Here is a 24,766-nt window from a genome sequence, read left to right as displayed (position 1 = left end):
AGTATTACAATTTTACATTAATAAAAATACAGACAACTATAATATGACCAATTACTTTAGTTATTTGATACCAAACATAATATCATTAAATAATACGTCGTCCTCAGTTTATATCCTCTAGAGGGCGCCACATAGAATTTAGAGTGACGTCACATAGCCCATAACCACCGGACAATCAAGACGCTTCTAGTGACACCTAATTTGTTAAATTCTGACAGGTGGTTTACAAGTTGGGTTGGAACAGACGTGCATACTCATTACATACATAGCGGTCAAACACATAACCCTCCTCTTTGCTTCGCCGCAGTCGGGTAAAAAATAACCAACCTAATAAAATAGACGAAAATGGAATAGTACTACCGTCTATGTTGCTTTTAGAATGGAATTTCCCCCAAAAATCAGAGGATTATATACCGTAAATGTGAAACCTTAAAATAACGATTACAACTAAGTAACTGATACTGTTGGGAAGTATTTCAAAGAAGGATGGCGGCTATTATATTGGGGCAGGTACTATTTACACTTGTAAATAAATAATACACACAGATTTGTCTAACTGGTGTTTACGTACTTACTTACTAAATTTGTCTCTGACTTGGTCATCCACCCAGTTTTTACTAAAAGTACTTAAGTAATTCATAATATTTTGTCTAGATAGTAATGATTGTTTTCATAACGTGTAGGGTAACGTAATTTTTAAATGAATGTGTCCCAAGGGTCCGTCAGACAATGAACCTACGTCTCAGTTTAGTAGACTCCCTTGAGGTCCCACCTTGGACTTGGCATTGTTTTAATAGGGCTTCATTATAATATATTACCCATTTATACATACGTATACATACCTAAACTCACGCCTTCGGAGTAAGCCGAGATGGAATTCCATTTGCTTCGATCGTGTCGTCCGCAGAGGTCCGTGTTGCTCTATGATCCTGACCCATCTGACGGCTTTGTAGTGGTCTTAGTAAGTAACCATACTTACCGTAAGCTAGCACCTTGCTCATTACATATGTCATCCGACATCTCTAAGTAATATTTTGCTATCTGTCATTCTTGGACTCGGATAAGAATCGAATGTAGTACGAAAACGCCTTCAATGTTTTACAGGGTGTTAGTGATATCGAAACGAATACTGAGGGGGATGAGTCAGGCCATGATTCTCAGTTGATATCTATTTTCCGTCGCAAAAGTTTGGAACTGAAAATACTTACAAAAATATGCTCAAATTTTCATGTACATGCAGAATCATGGTTTGAATAATTTCTCTCATTGTTCGTTACGGGTGTCACTGACACGTACTTGTACAGGGTGTAAGTGACATTGTAACGAATACTGAGGGGGGTGATTCAGTTCATTATTCTGAGTTACTATCAAGTGAAATTTTCCATCGTAAAAGTAATTAACACTCTTTTGTGTTTCATGAAAAAAATCCACTTTTTAAACTTTTGTAAACTTTTCACATTTTTAAGTACTATATACATACTTACTTATTATTGCTATCCTTGCTAGGCCCCCCACCATGTTGGAAATTATATTTTTATGTATGGCAACTCAGCCGTAAAAATATCTCTTCCACCGATTTTATACGTGTGCTCTTTTGCAATACATTAATTTAAGTGGATTCGCCGTATTTTTATTGTGAAGAAGCAATACAAACCTCTTCATACTCTATATACGTACACGCACAAGTGTTGTAATAGGCCCTTACTCTCCTCTAGTCTCATCTCATAGTAGGTAAAGTACCTGAATTCTATAACAGTGTGTATCGTGAGAAGATATCACTGAAACCTACTCTAACAAGATCGTTATTTTGTTTTTCTACACATGTAGGTATTGTAGATAGGTATGTGTCAGGTTTCATAAGAATATTGTTGTATATTGAATGAGGGACTTTCCAGGCTACGTTCCTCAAAAAATTAAGTCATCATCATCATCAGCCCATTAACGTCCCCACTGCTGGGGCACGGGCCTTCCCTATGGATGGATAGGGAGATCGGGCCTTAAACCATCAGGCTGGCCCAGTGCGGATTGATGGTTATTAACGACTGCTAATGCAGCCGGGACCAACGGCTTAACGTGCCTTCCGAAGCACGGAGGAGCTCGAGATGAAAACTTTTTTTTGTGGTCACCCATCCTATGACCGGCCTTAGCGAAAGTTGTTTATAATTATTTATTTATTTATTTATTTATTTATTTGTACAAAATAAAACAGATACAAGGAACATACAAAGAAAACAGATAGTACAGGTAAGCTTATCTCTAAACAAAGAGATTTCTGAGATTTTTCTTAATTTTGTTTTTGGGTAACCCAGACACAACATAATATCTTCAATCCATTATTATTCTGATCGAAATAAAGAGAAGCAATATACGTAGCAACATAATTTATACATATCTTTCCAATGATCCAAATATCAATCAAAAAATATTTTTTATTTTTGCTACATTACATTTTTGAATAATTATGTACCCGAGAAATAAAAATATAGATTTTTTTAAATAATAAAAATATGTTTATTACTCTCACATCAACACGATAATTGGTAATTAACAATAAAACAAGATTAAGATGCAGTTGTTGGTGAGAGAGACTGGGGTCTGTGAGAAGCGTGAGCTTGTAGTACAGAACCCGTTATCACTTTAATCTGCACAGCGCCATCTATATTAGAGTATTGGGTAACGTGAACTGGAGATTGTTATGTGTATTGACTACTTCCGTAAGTGACCTAATTCCTATTTTTATAGTAAACTTGTTTACTACTGCTCGCGTTTTAGTATGTGTGGACTCCGGTAAGCTGTCTTGTATCTCTGCGCACCTCATTAGGGATCACGCGCGTGAGGATGACCGCAATTATAAATGTGTCTCTAATAATAATGCAACAAAATACATTGTACAGTTTTCACGTAGTTATTTTATGATACTGGCTTTTAATAACGTCATGTAAAATGAATTTTCATTGTATGTAAGTCGTTATGAGAATAAACAAAGCAGCACTGTAGGGGTCAATAACAAACTCAGAACGTCAGAAACAGTGGCGCTATCTTATCATTTTTATTTTCGGTCTCTCTCTACTAAACGATAACTTAAATACGTCAAAAGAGATAAGTATAAAATGATTTTAGTTCCATATTTTTGCTGTTATCCATTATAAAATAGTCGTGTTATATTACATTCGTTCTTTTAGAATTCGGATACAATTGGGATACAATGACAAAATGCTATTTATTATTCTACTGGGAAACCATTTGAATTAGCCATTGCGTAGATGATATACAAGACATTTATAATAACATCCACGTTTTCTAGTGAACAGTTGTACACTTTCAATCATTAAAAGATTTTTATACGTTAATTTCAAATTAATAATTAATTTAAAAGTCCTCCCGAAACAGACTGCTAACTATAATACTTCTGTATTCGGGCGTACTAATAAATCGTTCTTCATTCACCTGAAGTTAGCTACGACATGGTAAAATGCACGATCACTCATTCATCTCATTCGATCACAAATCGTGAACGCGATTGTAGAAACATGTCTGCCGTTTGTGTTATTTGACGTAAATATTGGCGAAATCCGTATTGTGTTTGCATCTGCCTTGGTGATTTTCGGTGCTAATCGAAGTTTATGATGTGTGTGATAGTGCAGTGATCTGTTCATATGCGGCTGTTATACAAAACTGGTCCAATGGAGTCTCTCAGAAAGTGGTTCTACAAACCAAAGGTATGTCACAACAATTTGTTTTGTAATTTCCTTGGTTGGCCACTTGGCCTCCACTTTACGTATTCTTTCCGTTTTTATTTGTAATCATTGTCGTTTAAGGCGTTATTTGGGGTCAGGTTTGGTTGTTTCTAGGTTTGTAGGACGTATTATTTGAACAGGTTTCGAAGTCTTTGTTGGCATAGATTGTTACTATTCATTCGCTGTTTTCCATTAAGATTTTCCTCGACTGTCCTTTTCCTCGTCGCAGTTGCGTCTGTGGGTGTGTTAAGCAGGAATTAAAATTTATAAAAATGTTGTTTTGATTTGATGGGTGGTTGTACGGGGACGGGACTTACGTGATTCGTGGTCGTTTGTTATTGTTGAGTACGCTTTAGTATTGTCTCATTTCCTCGGGCGTACGTACTCTGATAATTGTATAAATTACTAAGATAAGATACACCTTGTATATTTAACTAGTAACAAGCTGAATTCAAGTAAATTATACTTCATTGCTATTCATTAAGGTGATTCGTTTTCCATACAAAAGTTGATGCAGTGCTACAGAAAAACGGATAGAGGAATATTGTTATAAAACCGATAAATAGTAATATTTTGGTGTATTATATTCGCAAACTAACAAAAATTTAGGGTCCGAATACGAGAAGTACCATATTTCAGACCCTCAATTTTGATCAATTCTACATTTGTAGTGGTGCAGATTATAGTGTATTTGCTGAGCGTGTAGTGGTGTCAATGTTAGTTTGTGTGCGTGATAGTTTTTTTTTTTTCTCTAAAGGCTTTGACGACTTGACAAGTGTAATAGAATGTCAGTGACAATTTATAAAGAGATTTTGTATGAATAAATAAAAAACTAAAAATACTACAATCTGAGAAAAGGAATATTGGAAAAATATTTTTGTTTTAACGCATATTATTTAAACATTTTTAAATAATGGGTAAGTACCGTGTTTTAAAAGAGGACATATATTATAATAAAAAATCAATACATAAAATGAAATGGCTGTATGGGCATAGTTCCCTTTGCCTTACCCTTCGGGGAAAACCAAATCAAAAAAAAAGTTGTTGCATTTGCCGGCCTAAATAGTAGTCATTTATAATTAATTGTTTTTCCATCCAACATACAGATTTATTTATATTCTCTTTGCCGCGGACTTTTTGGTGGGACCGGGAACGGGAAGGTTGCTTTCTTCATTGAATAATCTAAATAATCAATACGAAGTGGTGTTTTGTGTGATCACATTAAGTTAGTCGGAAAACATTCCCGATAGTATTATTAAATCGGAATATTCAATAAACAAAGTGTACCTATCTATTTTCGCTTTGCGCCAACAAGCCGCTTACTTCGTTTGGGGTTCGGAGTAGGAGTCTGTATGGGGGCTTAGGTTTCATCATTTCATTAATCATCATCAAGAAAAAAAAACACAAGACATGGCTGTATGGGCATAGTTCCCTTTGCCTTGCCCTTTGGGAAAAAAAAAAAAGATAAATTTTGAAATTCTTATGTATAATAAACAAACATCACAGACATCACGACAGATCTAAAACTAACGAAAATCTTTTTTCTTTTTTCTATTTGACTTATTTATGAATTTTAATCAAGAAAACGTGATAATAAGTTCGACAGCAACCAGTTCAGGTCCCCGAAACAGCCCATTTCAGGCCGCGTATATATGGAAATACTACTTCAATACGTCCCAGCCTCGTCTTTTTTTAACGTCCTCGTTAAAAAAAGACGTCCTAACATGAACTAACTAACCTAACAATAAACACCACGCGTAAATATAAGTCCAGAAATGCGCTGCAAGTCGTCTGGACTGGGCGCGAAAACAACATAGAATTCGATTAGCTGCTAAGTGTCCCGCATGCTATCACCAGCTGTCACTGACATACGTATGAAGTCCCGCGGATTTTATTGGAACTAAATGACAAGTCATAATAATTATATGCGGATACTGCGACATCAGCGCCGTGCTTGCGGGACGTCCTGAAGCGCTATTACATCTTACAAACGCGATGCGTCAAAGTTTGAACCGACGCAATTTAGGAAAAATCTACCTTATTATTACTGTACTGTGATCGTTATTTGTAAAATCATACAATACATATACACAATTCTTTATACACAATATAATTATTATGACATATTGTGGACTTTTCGGTAGACCTACAAAAAAGAAACAATTCAACCATACGTTGTTTTGTTATATCTCAATGGGCTCAGGCAGCGTTTTCGCCGAAAGCTCCAAGACGGCTATATTTGTAACGATAATTATGTTTGACATTCATCATCATTTTTGAACCATTTTATACAAAAAAAAATACTCGTATAAATTATATACCCTAAAGCACGCCCATGAATCACTCTACTCATTGGTGAAAACCGTATGCAAATCCGTTCAGTAGTTTTTCAGTTAGCCGCATGTTCACTGATGCGATTAATGCCTGTTAGAATTTTACAAAATAAAAAATACGGAAATTACGGAAGGTACTTTAGTGCAAAGCACATTATAGTATAATTATAATATTATTGGTAAAAGTGATACTTTTTGAAAATTCCGTAACAAATAGACGGGTTCGCCAAATTCAATTGTAAAAAAAATACAAAAAGTAAAAACAATTAAAACATGCACTTGGGTTTGAACCGTGAAACTTAAGAATGGCGGCGACTGCTTTACCAAATGCGCCATTTAGAAGTTAGAAGTAGACTTCAAATTATGCATCTCTTTTAATAGCTAACCTAGTTCGCATGTGTGTGTGACAGCTTCGTGTTTGTACACAAATTGAAATGACACCAACTTTTGATGCAATGTTTTAATATTATATCTGCAGTAAATACTTCAAAATTGTAGCTTAACTTAAAGATAATGTATGTAAGATTTCGCCACCTAACATTTCACTGGGTCAGAACTCAACACTAAACGAATAAATGGAAAAAAATACGAAAACTGCAGAAGTAACGCCATCTGCTGACGCAGCGTTACCTAGCTGACTGAAACGCATCACCTTAAAGTTATTATTCTTGCTTATTAAGCTGTATACTTGATGTAGAGCCAGGTTATAGTTAAAATTCATAACTTAGAGCTAGACTTCTTCTAATCCAGTTTCATGTAATAGGTACACTAGACTGCACAAACATATTGTAAAGGGATTAAAAAAGAATTTGGATTGGAACAAACAAAATTGATAACTAAATTGAAACATTAAAGATTAAGCACAACATCGGGCATAATTGCTATAAAGCACACAACCAGTCAAATAGATTGATGTGATGCATTTCCCAAAACACATCATAATAGGTATATTTGGTATAAAATCACAGTAAAAAAGTTAGGTACATACATCTATATTTATGTTGTAATTTAATCTTACTAAGACTTTATCTTTAGTGTAGGTATATATTATTTTATGTTACAGTTGTTTATTTTTTATTATTCATACAAAGTTGATGATTAAATTGGAAGAGATAACTTAGTGTATACAGTCACGAAATCTTTATATAAATAAAGGAATATTAAAATCAGGATTTATATTTTTCAGAAACATTTTAATGAATAGGAAAAAATACTATAACATATTGTAGCCTGTATGTAGTGATGTCATTATTTTATTACTCATTATTCTACTTCTACAGGTAATGATTGCAAAATAAGAGAATATTTTCCTGCACTAGGTAGGTACTTACATATTTTATGAAATTTTATAGTCTGGGAATTTGAAGACATTGAAAACAACATGTTTTACCTATTAAGAGCCGAATGAAGTTATTAAATTATTAATTGATGTTAGTATTTTTTCATGATGGTAATAATATGACTGAAATAATATTGAAGAAATTACACTGTCATACAATTATTATTGATTTCAGAAATTTCTGTTGAAACCATGTAGTAACGATCTCTCATAATCTTTATATATAAAAATAAATTGTTGTTCATTTGTCTCGCTAAAACTTGAGAACGGGTCAATTTGACTGAGTTTGGTTTTGAAATGTCCAGGGAAGGTTTACACGGTGAGAAAATATGGAGAATAGTGATATACGAAGTTAGTTGAGTCATCTAATTAATTTAAGTTTCAAAACTATTGCCTACAATACAAAATTCAATTTGTAGATATATTGTAAACAAAAAAGTCTGTTTTATGCTTGTTTATAAATAAAACATACCATTTATGCTAATGTGGTGCTTACGAATATAGGTAGAATGCTGTGAACTGGCTAAACTGGTTTACATTGGGCTACATTCACATTTTCCTTTTTAATAAATGTAAGGCTCAAAACATGGGATTTTCTACATGTTACTGCATTTTATCTGCTTAAGTATACATAATAGTCGCGCACGTATCCCTTTTGGGGCGGGCAGAGCTACAAACCATCACAGACAACCCTCCTGATATTCATTGTTATTGGATTTCCATTTAATAACACATGAGATAAGCTCAAGACTATATCCCAATTGGGGTAGTCAGAGGAACATCAATCACAAGATGAACTAAGTACCCACAACTCACCGAGCTTTCTCTTTTCAGCTAAAAATAGGCCGTATCGCAGTCTATAATGGTTATAACTAATAATAATGAAATAGACATAGGTTGCTACTGTTTCCAATGTCATCTATGTATAATAACTATTCCATAAAGCTATTGAGGAAAGTTATAGAACAGTAATAGTGGTGGCTCAGTGAGCATTTAAACTTTAAGCAATTCATAAAACTGTTTGACCGAGCTGACCCAATTGTTTATTTATTTCCATTGAAGGGCAGAAGTCCTCTTAGAAGATCACAGCAACATTTAGATATTTTAAGTTCTTGTTCATCGCATGCTAAACTAAAAAAAAAATAATCTTAGTGAATCAAGAAGAAGAATGAATAATTCCATTTTTAATATTATATTTTTTGTGGTTTTTTGGCCTGGCCTAGTAGCAATATGGCAATTGCCTAAAGGTCTACGCCACCAGGCAAGGCCAAAAAACCACAAGGAAAAAAGAAAAGACAAAAATGGCAACAATATTCTGAAAATAAAAAATAAATTATCAAATGAGTGACTACAATTGTTACTTCTTTCCTTTCTTTTTATACCTAAATAGTTGTATAAAAAGTTTTTTGTTGTTGTAAAGTTCTTTTAAGTACAAACAATTCAATAAACAAATTGATAATGGGTATTTGATAATTAATTACTTACAAATTGTGATAAAGATTTCCTGCTAGTTATCACATTTGTGTTATTATTATCTTATCACAAACTGTTATCAGTGACTCATGTCGTATTTGAATCATTATCAGTTTATTTTCATTGATATTTCTTTTTATATATCATGTGACTTGTTCAATTATGTACAATATTTATTTTATCTGTATTTATTTATTTTACGTGCTTACTGGTGAAAAAATAGGTATTGAGAAGAACCTAACAAACATTTCCGAGAAATGCATTTATGAAGTAGTGATCTAACCTGTATTGGGCTGGTTTTCTCTTCACGGGTTGTAAAGTGAGACAGGTTGAGGCATTTGTAAAAAACCGGACCTGTCAAATCATAGGTTATGTAAGTTGACCCTGTATAACGCCCGGGATATTGCTATTAATATCTCCAATGTTTGTTTGTATGTTTATCAGTCACAGCACAGGTCCATAATTAGGTACCTATTTAACAAGAAGATATTCATAGGTTGACGACATTACAGCATTTCTCATACAATTTTTGTTATAGCTGTCTTTCATAAGACAACTACTCCACCTACTCTACTACTCTACTTTCTTTCTTTCTAGTTCTGTGCAATAAAGTATATTTGATTTGATTTGATTTGATAAGACCCCGATACCGACGCCGCCGGCGTGGTTGCCGATTTCCCCCACTCAGCGCCTATTGCTATCGACAACTAGGCTCTGTTAATTCTTCCAATTGTAATCCTCTGAGACGATGCCCTAAGCCGACGTTCGCACCCAACTGGACACCCTCAGGCATGTTGTCTTAAATTTTGCACCAGATGAGAGTCCTGAGCACTCCCCATTTGTCCGGCCAAGCACAGTCAATAAGCCACGTCAAAAAAAATTAAGATATTACGTATCTTCGTTATTCTTCGATATTAACTTTCAAAGTTCGATGCCGAAACCGCATGCTGCGAAATTCCAAAGTTTCTCTATCGACCGATTGCTAAAATATTCCTTTGACATTCGCATTATCGACTTATGACGTCACTCGCTCCGTCCTTTGCCGGCGTCTGCGCCGGTCGAAGCTCTCGCTCGCACACTTTCACTTTTTTTTTCACCGCTTTCCCAATCGCGTCGAAACCCGTTCTGCCAAATGTTGGCGAATTCGAAATTTATTGTTTTACGCTTGCGGTTCTGTGTTGCCATTGTTTACGTTTTTTATAAAGACCTACATAACATATTTACATAAATTCTTGCTAGTAATCTCTTCTGAGATAAGTTACACTTCTAAGTAAATATAAGTGTTTAATAGACAAACTCACTATGAAATGAAAATAAATAAAATTTATTCTAGATTGGTACAAAAGATCTTAAATCATATATTGTAACAAAAAAGTCCAGCGTGCGATATTAAAAAATATATTTAATTAAAGGAACATGCTTTAAATATAATTAAGAAATCACCCAAATACCTAATATTTTCTCTCATCTTTCATTTAATCGAATTACAACACATATAGTATAAACTATCTTATAATTCATGGTAATAAATAAGGTATTTGACTGAGTCAAAGATAAAATAAAACGCTAATCTAGAAATATATATTTTTTTTTGACGTGACTTATTGTAGATTTGCCGCAGATGGCATTAACTACTTGGCTGGACAAATGGGGAGCGCTGAAGGCTCTCACCCGGTAATCTAGAAATAGAAGCCAGTCTAAGATGAGCAAAAATCAATCTCATTTTATTTTTCGACTTATTTTCGAACTTTATGAATTAAGTAACATTGAATACGACGTTTGACCCCTTTTATTAACGACGTCACAGGACAGTATTTCCATACAAACTACAAAGAGAACTTTCGTTATGACGTTTTGGTATATGTATCTCATTTGACTAGGTGGTCAATAAGCCTTTTACTCTTAGCAATAAGGTCGCAGATTGTCCCTCTTCTGTGTCTTATGTGTTGTTTACCTTTGGGTCATAAAGTGTTTTTGAACTTGAATCATTTGTATATTTGTTATATCATTATAATATATATCTCTCTCTTTATTTAAGAGCGGCGTTCTTGTCGGTGGAGTAATCGCCTCCATTTTCCCCTTCTGTTCCGCAGTACACCGACCAATATCATCATAAAAAGAAAAACATTTTTTTTATCATTATATATTTGTTATTTAATCGAATTACATAATTATCGGCCTGTGATTTAGTAAGGCAACCTAATACGGTTGGATTGGAAAAAAATAAGCTTTCATTTGATAATTACCCATAACACCCATACGTACCCTTCCGGTTCATATAGACTAAATGCCATTACAACAATTTCCTATACATGTCTGAAGTCTGAATCTTAATTTACCTCAGTCCCAAAATGACTGAAATCCTAAATGACTGAAACATAAATTCCCTCTTGCCTTCCGCCCATTGGAATAAATCTTAATCCTAATGGCCACTGTGGTCCAATGGTTGTGCGTTGGACTTACGATCCGGAGGCCCCAAGTTCGAATCCCGGTGGGCACATATCGCAAAAATCACTTTGTGATCCCTAGTTTGGTTAGGACATTACAGGCTGATCACCTGATTGTCCAAAAAGTAAGATGATCCGTGCTTCGGAAGGCACGTTAAGCCGTTGGTCCCGGTTACTACTTACTGATGTAAGTAAGTAATCGTTACATGAGCCATGTCAGGGGCCTCTGGCGGCTCAATAATAACCCTGACACCAACCAACCCTGGGGTTGATGAGGTTGGTAATTCGCCTCACAACCCACATGAAGTGACTTCTGAGTCACTGTGTGACTTAGAAGAAGACTTTTGACTCTGTCCACCTCTGAGTTTATGTATTAAATGTAAAATATCACGTCATCAACCTGCATCATCTTTACACATGCACGAGTAAATCATCTTTAAATATACAATATTTGCTTTCTAACGACTATGTTAATATTTACCGCATCCATTGTTTACTGCGCTCAATTACACGGAAACCCTCTGTTTGACAGTGTAATCCTTTATTACTAGTAGGAAAATTTATAATTTACTTCTATTAGAGGGATTAAATATAATCAAATGTATTTCCTCTCGGTGTGTGATGCCGTAAGCCGCTAAGGAGTTAGGGGGAGCACGGAAACAGATATATTATAAGGTTTTATATTTACACCATTATATTAGAAGATAGTACATATTAAGACATTGTAAGAAAAAGGAGAATATAAAATAAAGAATTAAAAATAAAACAAAACAGATTAAAAATAAAAATTAAGCATAGCTCTTGTCAAAAACCCATAATAAACATTTGCGGGCTTAGCACCGTAAGCTATCATGCTAGCTTCATTTCCAGTTCTGCTCATCTAAGTAGCAATAAAAGGCGTGAGGTTATGTAGATAACTAATTAAGTGTGTTATAATAATTTAGAAAGGCGCCGAGCTATCGTATCGTTAACTATTCTGTTTGTGATTCATTATCTAATGACGGCAAAGAAATGTGTTACGATAACAAAGGTCTATAGGAGGGAGACGGGGGCATTTGACATTTGAAATAGGAACATGCAACTTGTGATTTTTTAATATTAGTAAAGACTTTTTTTTAATAAAACGTGTAGGGCCTTGTTCCGAGGTTTTTTGGCGAATTATGGTGGAATGAGGATAAAACCTAGAAGCTCAAATGTTGATACTGAGGAGTGTTCCTAAATTTTGACAGTTCTTCATACTGTTCAGCTATATAAAGTAGAGCAACGTGGAGTGTATACCGTCTGAAGGATGAGTTAAGAAAAAGAAAAGCAGCCAGTTAGAAAAAAGCACATTTGATTGATCTAAATGCACGGTAAACTATATTTTTCTGTAACATCTGTCACACTGCATTTATGGCAAATAAAGAATCTTATCTTATCTTAATATTTTTTTCTAAGTTTTCTTTCCGATCTTTAGGAAATAAATATAACACTATATTTTTGCAGTTAAACGCTGCGCAAAGGGTTATAAATTATAATGTAAAACTAAAAATATGACCAAAACAATACCTATGCTTGTTTAAAAATGTCCGCCATTATGTTTCTTTTTTAAAGGACTGGACCATAGAGTTTTGGCCAAAGGAGTATTTACTTCCATCGACGGCAACGTCCTAGTTAGCGGCATAGCTCAGACACTCCATACAAAATTCTCGTTCTTACCGGGTGCGAGTGAATAAGAATAATAGGTACTTACTTTCACTCTTATTGATTTGACTTATTGATGATTGTGATTGTAGGTACTATGAACAAGTGGCGGAAATAGGTCAAATAGTTGTGGTTAATGGTCACTTACATTGGTTCTGATAAGAACTTTCTTGGTCCTGATATGATTGTTTGTACAATAAGCAATTAATAATAATGTTACATTGTAAATATTTAGTTCATTGAACGGTTTGGGACAAAAGGAAAACTTAGGATGTAGGTACTACGATTGCCATTTCAATTCTTAATAACAGTTTCTGTTAAACACTCTGATAACATATCTGCTGGATAAGTGTCTACAGCAGTGGCACTCTGGCAGCATATCTGCTGGAGTGTGTACAGTCATGAGCAATATAATGTACCCACTTTAGGACTCTGTCGCATTAAAATATTTGACATTTAGTGAGACTTACAGTTCAATTTGTCAAAAAAGTAAATGTGACATTGTACCAAAGTGTATACATATTATTGCTCGTGACCGTACTACACTGCACCGTCAGGTGGGGGTGAAACAGCCCATAATAATTCGGAATATTACCATAAAATAATGGTAAATTGTTGCCAACAGTCACTGTGGTCCTGTGGTGCACCAGCTTGCTTCTCAAACGAGGAACACCGGTACCGGACTTTCATCAATGAGTAATTAATTTATTTTAAGCGCATTTTCAGTAAGACAGTTGGCTCGGCCATTATAGACGGCGATACGGCTCACCACGTATCACGTCGGTCTAACAGAAATCTCGGTGAAGCATAGGTAAACAGGTCATCCTGCGAAGGTGACACCTCTGGCTAGAGAATGCATTCCCGATCTCACACGATTTCGACTAATTTCGGGATCAATCCCGAAGCATAATATGACGAGATCCCAATCGAGGTTGACGGGATAGGACGAATCTCCTTGAGTTATACTTTTTGTTTTGGCTGATTTCCAAATCTCTCTCTCTCTATTTAAGAGCTGCGCTCTTGTCGGTGGAGTAACCGCCATTCCTCTCTTCTTCCCGCCAAAACCTTCACCTCCCGATACGAAACGACCTGCACCTTCTCTTTTATTTGTTCTTTTGTTTGTTGTAAATTTCCAAATAAAACTTAATTATTAAAACTTAGTTAGTAATATTGAAGAATAAGGGTCTTTGTTCTCTTTTAAAAAAAATATAATTAACCTCCAGTTTTCATCGTTTCGATCCTGAACATTTCGTCATGTCGCGCGATTAATATTTCCAATCCCGCCGGATCTCGAATTTGTGATCTCTAGTCAGGAATGCATTCCCTACCTCTTACTATCACTGTAGTTGTGAGCTTATGTTATGGAAACCTACATTTATAAATTCACAAACAACCTATAAATACAAGTTTGCGTATTTGAGTATTTTGACAAATGGGTTCGCAGCTTAGTAACGAGTACTAAGCCTAACTAGGAGTAGCTATAATTATTGAATTTTCTATGAATCAAACAAACAGTCATAGTGCCAAAGGTAACGATGTATTCTAATAACTAAGTATTCGTCTTACGCTATTAAATTGAGCCTACGTTGAATTCTAATAACTATTCGCCGCCAACATTGAATTGAAACAATATTTTATCTTATGTGTTCAATGTTCTTAGAACAAAACAATGATAATATTTTGCATTCATTGCATGTATATCATTTGTACTTTAATGCTGTTATGCATAACAAGTAAGAAAGTTAGTTGGCTAGTAAATATTTAATAGGTAGAGTAGGTATAGAACAAAGAAACCCACATATATTATCGCAGTAAGTACAGTATTTAGATGGGTTTTACTCTTAAATATAACTTGAATAATTAAATTAGACAGCCTATACTGTGACAAGCCATGGTAGCCCAGTTGGTAGAACGTTCGTAGACTTTGAGGTCGCAGGTTCGTATCCAGCATAATGCCTAAACCAATGATTGTCGAATTTGTTTTCGATATCACGTTTGAATCATAAATGATTATCACGTGCTCAGCGGTGAAGGAAAACATCGTGAGGAAACCCACATTCCCGAAAAATGTATTTTCGGAGGTAAGTGACCTAACCTGTATTGGGCTGGTTTTCCCTACGCGGGTTGTATGCTCCAACAAGCAGATTCAGTCGCTTCTGTAAAAAAGCGGACCTGTCAAATCTTCAGGTTAAGTAAGCGGACCCTGTGAAAAAAGAATAATACTACGTAAAGAATGGTAATCTCCGCCCCGCACTAATTCGTATCGATCTCACCCCCTCTGAATCTTACTTTAGTCTTAAATGACGCTAATAACTAAGGGGATAGCGTGGACTGTTTGTCTCTCGACTGACGTTCTCGAGTTATCATCATAATACCAAGAAAAGAAGGGTTTTATATACTTATCTAGACTTACTCTTTATCCCTGGCGAGATAGATAAGACACCCACACAACCAAAATATCTATTCTTGGTACGAATATTTGTTAGATCTTTACATCATCCAATAGATTTAACTTTCACGTAACTTTTAAGTGAAATTCCCAACCAAAAATGTTATTTGAGCTCGAACGTAATCGTTTCGTAATAAATAGCAGATTTATGTTCTAAGTCTACATTCTGAAGTATACGAGTCGACTATCCATACTGATACTTATTGATAATACTGTCTGTTAGCTTTTCACGATTAAACTGCTAAACCGAAAATTTGAGACCCGGGGAATATCATAGCGTGGTTTTTATCCCGGAAATCGATCTTCTTCTCTCGTGTGAGACATCAACCCCTGGTTACTTAAGTAAATAATGGTACGGGATCAACTGCTTAACGTAGAGATCAGCTGAAAATGTGAGTAAAAAAACATCATGTCGCGGGCGATAACCGAAATCCACAGACAGAGTCGCGGCCGGTAAGCTAGTTGATCATAAAATCCAGACCAGCTTTCCTTTCAACTGATGAATCATCATCGTGGTCGTTCGATAATGGTCGTAAAAAACTAATCTCTATTTCAATTGCTACCAATGTCGAGGTCAATTTTACTTGTAGATTGTATTGGTGATTGTAGGTTTCGCTAGCTTTATTGTATCCTTAATACATAAAAAATGTTGTAGCAATAGGTTTTAAGATATATATCTTAAAACCTATTGAATAACAATTCAACAGTCCTTGATTACTGTTTGTGACACCTTTCTTTCGTATATTGCGTAGAAGTCTTCTGTGGGTTGAGAAATCCTTTCACTGAAATAGTAAGACAAACTTCCAAGGGATCCATGTATTTGAATTTGATTCTCTGTTGGTTTTGCATCAGGGGCTCTATTACATCTATCAATCTATCGTCAATCATGTCATTCATGATTCATACTGCAAAGAAAGGTCGGCCTTAGTAGAACTGCTTGATTGACGAAAGATTGATAGATGTAATAGGGCCCAAAAGAAACAAAAACATAAAATGCGGCCAGTTGCTTGTTACCGAGCATGTTGTTACAGTCGTTAGAAGGATTGTGTATTATATCTTCGACGCGAAGTGAGACGTTATAGGGGTCGTAAAATCCAATAAAAAAAAACAAAATTATGGACGAAATCTGCAGAATGTAAACCGGCTTGCGTTTGAGGAAAATGGATTGGATTCTCCTTGAAACACTGACGTCATACGGACATTATTTTTACACGAGTGACAATTTGTATTGATCTCATTATTGGGGTTTTTTTGCTGTTGAGTATTATTTCGCAACGGGCATGTCTGAGATAAAAATGATAGTACTTAAAATGAGTAGATAACACAGGTATTATTTGCCACAAAATGACTCGAACACTTCAATTATGTACAACATATAGAATGTAGTACCGCTCGCTATCATAATAATTACATCTATTAACTGTGTCATGTTAATATTCCACTGTTTTAATTGGTTGTCGACATGTATCGAATTATTTATCATTTGTATTTGAACATTATGAACAAATGGGTTTTCGGTAAATACGGTACTGTCAATTACTGTTACCGTTTTAGTTTTAAATGGATCATTTTGTCCTGCTTTGATTCTTCTAGGTTATTTTATGATTCTTTCAGAATCATTTAATTAAGGTTCCTAATTAACACGGATAAAGTAGTTAAAGGACAATTTTACATTTCGGAAGGTGTTATGGCCGAGGAGAAGATATGATCAGAAATTGCAACAGCAACACATCTTTTAAATCAAATACAAATATACTTTATTGCACCAAAATAAAAGGAAATATTTACAAAAGACTCTTAACTAAGTACATGGCAAATGGCCTTATCGCTTAAAGCGATTTCTTCCAGACAACCATAAGGCGAGGAAATATGTAAAAATTAAAAGTTTGCGGGTGCAAACTGTAAGTACAACTTACCAATAAATACCTACAACGTTACAAGTTATTTAATACTTAGATATTTAAGCACGGCGCTTTTATAATTAAAATTTATGTCTTCCTCTATCGTCTGAGTTCTGAGCACATTGTAACCTTCAAAAGTAAAAATCCCCAAGCAAAACATGTTTCCATTTTCATTTCTTGTTTCACCTTTGTCAGATTTGTTTATGTTTCGATATCCTCCTCGGCTATTGAGACTTCGCTCTTGAGAATCGCCCTTCCTTCACTTTCAATCTGATTGTTTACTTTCAATCACGAGAGATATAAAAAAAAAAACATAGAACATGTTCAGCTTCTTGTCTTCCCGGGCATATTGTAAAATCCGACCGAGGGATTGCGTCTTTTCCAGCATGATGGACTAATATTATGGGTAATATGCTGATCCTTTGTCACCATAACATCCATCATATCCATCTTAAGACTTCGTACCAACAGTCATCATCATCTCCCTAGCGTTATCCCGTTTTTTACAGGGTCCGCTTACCTAACCTGAACATTTGACAGGTCCGGTTTTTGACTGACCTTCCAACCCGCGAAGGGAAAACCAGCCTAGTACAGGTTAGGTCACATATCTCCGAAAATGCATCTCTCGGGAATGTGGGTTTCTTCACGATGTTTTCCTTCACGGCAGAGCACGTGATAATCACAATAAAACAAAACCACTAAGACTTCGTATCAACAGTGGCTGCATTTATTACTTGTGGCTCTGCCCACCTCTATTCGAGATTACGGGCGTGAATTTTTGTTTACTGACATGGTTTGGTAGTTTGAACTTGCTAAGTACTGTACTACTTTAATTACCTAATGGATAATGAATGGAATATTATGATGTTTTTAAACACTTAGGTGATGATACTGACAGTAGGACGCTATTTGTTATTGTCTCTTTCACACAAGGCTGTATTTAGAATTCAGATTATATTTTCTGTCCTTGTTATTTATTTATCGTAGTATAAAATACGACAAGACAGAAAAAAGATTGATTTACAGTACAGCTCAGGAACGTGTGTTTACAAACGAATTTCATGTATGTATTGCCACCAAAACCGTCCTCATTCAACCTTGAATGTGATAATAGATGTTATCAAATCTTTTGTTTTAAAATTACTTATTATCAATCTCCGTGACCTCCAACATGTCGCGTTTGTTATCGCAAATTGAATTGAGCATTGTTTTGTTTTAATGCATCTATAACTGGTTTATTATTTTTTTTCATTTATTTTTTTACTAGCGACCCGCCCCGGCTTCCCACGGGTGCAATGCTGAGGAAAAAATGTAATTATTTACGACGTCACATTAAAAACCTCAAAAATAACAGTATTTCTCCACTATTTAATGGATGTTATTATACATATAAACCTTCCTCTTGAATCACTCTATCTATTAAAAAAACCCGCATCAAAATCCGTTGCGTAGTTTTAAAGATTTAAGCGTACATAGGTATATAGGGACAGAAAAAGCGATTTTGTTTTATACTATGTAGTGTTGATTATTGTAAGAATTTGAACAGTGGTAGCCCTGTTCGGACGAGTGACTTACATCGTAGTATTACAAGTTCGAATCCCAATGAATTCATGTTTGGATCATAGATAATTGATATCACGTGGTTTCGAGGATTTGTGCCCGGTTAATGGAAATAGACTCCTCGCGTGTACTAAACTCCTCTGCTTATCCTTTCGGAGTTACAGGCGTGATGCTATGCTGTGTTATGTTGTAAGAAATTGCATGTCTGTAGATTTTCACTAAATTACGTATTTATAATTTGCACACTCGTGGTAATCGGGTAAGAAAGAACACAAGATTTTTGTACGAAGTTTCAGAGCTGTGCCAGAATGAGATCAGTTTTCGTTGAGATCAGAAGAATTCTTATTATAAAGAGATGCCGCGGGAGCATACTCGGTGGCACCGAAATATGCACAAAACGGGCATATTACATGAGGCGTCGATCGTATTATAAAGTTTTTATTGCATCGCGCAACCTCAACTAGCGCTTGTGTTACTACGCAATGAACGGCGGGTAAGTCGATGTAGCGGTTCAGCCAGAAATGTCTTGGTGCGGCCGCTTCACACGCCGACGTGAGTTAACAGGCGACATGCGGACTCGTGTGATTTAGTGCTGAGGGCATATCTCCCTTGTTTCTATGATCTGCGGTTGAGATCATCGCATTATATTTGTGAAGGTCTATGTATCATCGTAGTTTCAGATCTGCAAGAAAAAGAATGCTCATAGATATTTTTCGCATTTATAAAATTCTACGTGTTATAAATGCGAAGGTAAAACTAATACGTCGGTTTTGAAGAATTCCTGGGAAGGAACAGATAGTTTTTTTATTATTATTTAGAGATTAAATAAACAGTCCCGCGCGCGAGAATCGAAGTCCTCGCAAACGTGTTTTCTACTATCGTGTGGGTTGTGAGGTGGATTAACCTTATCCATTCTGGTCTGATTATTAAACCACCAAAGGCCCTTAACATGACTCTTTTAAAGACATACTCGCGGATGGTAATCTAGTATTACATAATACGTTTCATAATAAATTCGAAACTGTTTTATTTATTTTATATAGAATGAATATAAGTGGAGCCATTGAAGTATATTCTGCAGATATTGGCATTCATCCAAGAAAGAAGGCTTGAAAAGGCAAGGTTGAATCTTATCGAAATGTACGAGGACATATTGTACAAAAATGACGTCAATATGTGATTTATAATCTGAATTATGAATATTCTCTTAATATACCGTTTTTTATGTACCTACTTATCTTTATCTTTATTTAAACCATATTCGAGAATGACAAGTAAGTAAACATGGGTGAAGTTTTCCTCAACAACAATTTTCTTTACGCGAAGCAGTTTTCTTGTCTATAAATTCGTATGAATTTATACATTACTTACTTATATACATAAGCTAACGGTTACATCCCAATTGGCGTAGTCAGAAGTACATTCCATTACATTACATTACAGTCCATTGCAAGATGAAGTAAGTACCCACACCTCATCGAGCTTTCTGTTAGACGCACGTGATGGGAATTTATAAACAATAATAATTGGGTCGTGTACTAAGTTCAAGATAAATTAAAAAAAAAATCTGATTATTAAATAAAGACAGGTCTAAAACTAAGGAAAAACATTTTCGTTTTTCTATTTATTATTTATGAATTTTAATCAATAAAAACGTAATAATAAGTCCGACATTTTATCACGTTTTCCAAGACGTGTGATTTTTCATACAAATTCCATAGTAATTTTATGTTTTGATGTGTAGTAAAAAGTAACTAATTTCACAAGTTGGAAACTAGCCTATTATTATTATTTATTTTATTTTCAGACATTTGACCATAGTTTGTTAGTAACAATTTTCTTACTCTCTAATGTATTAACGACTTCGTAGGTATTAATAATTATTTAATCATAATTTCAAGAGCGTTGGACAAAATTCGTGATCTCAGAATTAGAGACTTGTTATTAAACATAATTGTTTATGTTAAGCGTTTTGATATTTTATGTTTATTGAATCTCTGGGGTGCAAAAAAGAATGTGTTGTCTTGGCAACGTGGAATTTTACCGAATAATACATCACGAAATCTTGAACATAAATAAACAGATTTTGGAAGACTCGTCATAGATCAATTTAATACTTATTTTTTTTTTTTAATTCTCGATGAAAGGTTTTTGTATGATCACATTTCTGCCAATGGCAGTCTTCTGGATCTCAGCATTTGAAATGTTTTAAGAATACGTGTCATCATTATGCACGTGGCGGAAAAACAAAATTAGTTTCTCAAAACATCCGTTCGTCATTGTTAGTCACGAACAAATGCCGTGAAAAATTGGCTTAACATTTTTTTTCTCTGATGATGCATTTTCCTTATGTTTCTAGAATATTGTGTACTTTGTTTCTATGCTCCAAAAAGAAACGTAATAGGTAGTCTAGAAACTTACTACACGGTTGATGAGGTCGATCATTTACTTCACAACATACACGAGAGAACCTTCTCTCGTGTACGGTCACGAGTACTAATATGTATACACTTTGAAACCGTGTCACATTAACTTTTTTGATAAATTAAACCATAAGTCTCATTAAATGTAAAATAAATGCGACAAGGTTCTAAAGTGGGTACATGATATTGCTCATGACTGTAGGTTGTGATCGCAATAATGGTATAAGAAGACCAGGTATGCTCAAAACATTGACAAGCCGCCATTTCTAGCCCTTGATGGCGAAGTGTTACCATTAAATTGGTATCTCCAACATTCCAAGGACGTAAATTTTATTATTGAAAATTAAGTGAATTACTGACTAATGTATTTAATTACTATTATTTGTCACATATATAAAAATCATCAAACCGCGTTAATATTTTACTAAAAGTTCAAAATTTCCTTGCAAGGTAATTTAAAAACATTGGACGTGGGTAATTATTTTGGCAACATCGGGTGGGATGACGTCAGCTGGGCTAACCTTGAAATGCTACCTGTCACTTTCACGGTTGTCACGGTTTTATTATACAATGAGCACAATAACCGATCTCATCTCACTCAGGGTTACTATTAGGTACGCTGCGAAAGGCTCCTAACATGCTCACTTTGCCCTTTGTAGAGTATGCGTAATTGTGTTGCCCAAAAAATGTCTACTGAGTAGTGTAAATGTACCACTAACAATAATAATCGATTATGACTAAAACTCAGCACAAAACCAATTCAAAACTCAGCTCAAAATCGGTATTCTTAAACGGCGTCTCAACCGTAACTCCAGTTTACTCTAGTATGGCATGACGTCACTATTTTGCGTATTATTGTGTTGGTAGTATGATATGCTCGACTCCAGTGAGTAAAGTCCTTAAGACGAAGACGTATATCAACTTATAATAGCAAAATGCTCAGCTGAGGCCGAGTAGAGTGGAGGAAGAGTCGAGTGAATGTCTTAAGGTGGGTACTGACCAATGTTACGAGGTGTAATGTAACATTACACAGCGAGCATTCGTGCTGGTAGTACAGGGAAATAAGACGCTCGTAGCGAGCATCAACACCGATTTAAAGCACATGACGTAACATATCATGCTCGCTTCGAATGGTACAGTCATGAGCAATATAATGTACCCACTTTAGGACTCTGTCGCACTAATATACTTGACATTTAGTGAGACTTACAGTTCAATTTGTCAAAAAAGTTAATGTGATATGGTACCAAAGTGTATACATATTAATGCTCGTGACCGTACAATACGCCTCGTAACACCGGCCAGTACCCACCTTTAGAATGCGGGTGTTAGGATACGGGTGTGAGAGAAAACTGTGTTTGGAGACAATAATTATTCCACTCCTCTAATAATCTTCTCTATTTGTTACAGAGGGACGACCGCTCGCTTCTAGCGCAGTTCTTCTTTGCTGATGATGCGCTCAACATGGTCGCGGCTGAGTTGGACTCGTTCGATGGCCGCAAGGACCCTGAACGGTGCTCCACACTGGTCAACCAACTGCGGCATGCCCAGGTAAGGGTTGTTTATAACTGCCTCTGCTACGCGCCCAGGTAAGGGTTGTTTATAACTGCCTCTGCTACGCGCCCAGGTAAGGGTTGTTTATAACGGCCTCTGCTACGCGCCCAGGTAAGGGTTGTTTATAACGGCCTCTGCTACGCGTTTTGTGTAGCCTTTTTTGGAGCCCCAGTTCGTCTTGCGATGGATAGCTCAATTAGGAATATAATTGTGAAAGTGTTTTTTCTTGCGATGTATTAGGTCCGTATTAAGACTAATAATAGATTTTCCGTTCCGATCAGAATAAGCAAAGGCGTTACAACATCATGACTGGCATTATGTACACATTTATCATGTATTATCCTATCCTCATAACTATAATTTATATCATTATTCGTAAAGTGTATGGAAGATTTCTCAAGAGTATAAATAAATCGTCTGTTGTTATGTTACATATGAAGTAAATTATGCATGTTATATATACGCTTCTTAGATTTAGTAATATGTCTTTCTGAACGTCTGCATAGGTACTGTGTTTTTAAATAATATTTGCCTTTTTTGAAGGGGATTAACGAGTGTGAGTATCTATGCACATTTATTATGTGTGCTTATATAACCATGGGATCAGGAAATTTATAATAAACGGGTTTTAAAACTGCTCAAGCCAGTCGATTTTCTTGATGTCGTAGGGTTGCCATTTCGAAATTTGAAAAGACCTGGCAAAAGGGTTTTACTTAAATAGTGGGTTTTACCACGACAAGCGAACTTTTTACAGAGATAGCGGGCGGGAAATATGGTGTCATATTTTTCCCACATTTAAAATTATATATTTTTTCCCACATGAAAAGAATATACAAATTAAAATGCTTAAATATTTTCAAAAATGTGACACCTAAAGATTAATTGAATGAAGTAAACTGGTCAGTTTTGTACTGTATAAACTAATATTACAAGTTCTTTAATTTATAATTGTATTAATGTTTAATTTGTAATTTAAATAAATTATATTAGTGTGTTTAAAAAAAGTTCTTTAATAGGTATATAATTAATGCAAAAATAAGCAAAGAAGTCAACAACAAGTTCTAACGAAGCTTGTCATAAAAGGTACCCTTTTATTGCTTAAATAAAATAAAAAAAAGCTAACTAATTACATATACCAAAATTATTATATTACTTGTGTATAAATTAAAATTTTGAGGTAGTCAACTCGGGCGGCATGAGATACAAGTCGCGCGCGGCGCGGATTATATCGAGGGTACATGTTCGACTTTGTCGCGGGTGCTGATTACCGCTGTGTGCGAATGTATAGCTAAACAAGCGCCAAGTTTTCGCCGCATTTTTGAATCAAGCGCTGTATCTACGGTAGTGATAAATCAATGAAGAACTGTCACACTGTTGAGGGCAGTCTCGAAGCTGAGATTAGTTTATTAATATCACCCTAAGATATATTTACTAAGGAGATAAAGCCGCCTTTGTCCACTTTTAGTTTTTCCTTGACCTTTTCATGCTTTAATTCCCACACTTTGTACGTTTACTAAATGTTTGAGTATTTACAATTAAGTACATACACACGAAAACTCACACCTATAGTCACAAATGGGATGGCAGACCTATAAACACACAGGGGTATTCGTACACAGCGTATATTATAGGTCTGCCATCCCATTTGTGACTATAGGTGTGAGTTTTCGTGTGTATGTACTTAATTGTAAATACTCAAACATTTTTTAAACGTACAAAGTGTGGGAATCGAAAAGTAGGTATCTCGCTGGTATGCAAAACGTTTGACGTGTGCTGTCAACTTAATTCTGTCGGGTTATTGGCCGATGTAAAATGTTTAGACGGTTGTTTTAGATTTATGCTTGAAATTGACGTGTATTCCATAAAT

General features: G+C 35.3%; 1 protein-coding gene across 1 annotated transcript in view; it reads left to right on the top strand.

The window, feature by feature from the left end:
* Window positions 1-3,489: 3,489 nt before the first annotated feature.
* LOC126377002 (lateral signaling target protein 2 homolog) overlaps window positions 3,490-24,766 on the top strand; it is a 64,554-nt gene continuing 43,277 nt past the window's right edge. The window contains exons 1-2 of the mRNA XM_050024578.1: window positions 3,490-3,719; window positions 22,756-22,896. Of these exons, the coding sequence (XP_049880535.1) occupies window positions 3,657-3,719; window positions 22,756-22,896 (204 nt within the window). The 5' untranslated portion in view covers window positions 3,490-3,656. The remainder of the gene's footprint in view (window positions 3,720-22,755; window positions 22,897-24,766) is intronic.

Source organism: Pectinophora gossypiella, chromosome 22 (genome assembly GCF_024362695.1).
Source record: "Pectinophora gossypiella chromosome 22, ilPecGoss1.1, whole genome shotgun sequence".
NCBI classification, from domain to species: domain Eukaryota; kingdom Metazoa; phylum Arthropoda; class Insecta; order Lepidoptera; family Gelechiidae; genus Pectinophora; species Pectinophora gossypiella.
Note: the sequence above shows the minus strand (reverse complement) of the source record. Positions and strands in the feature narration are given on the sequence as shown.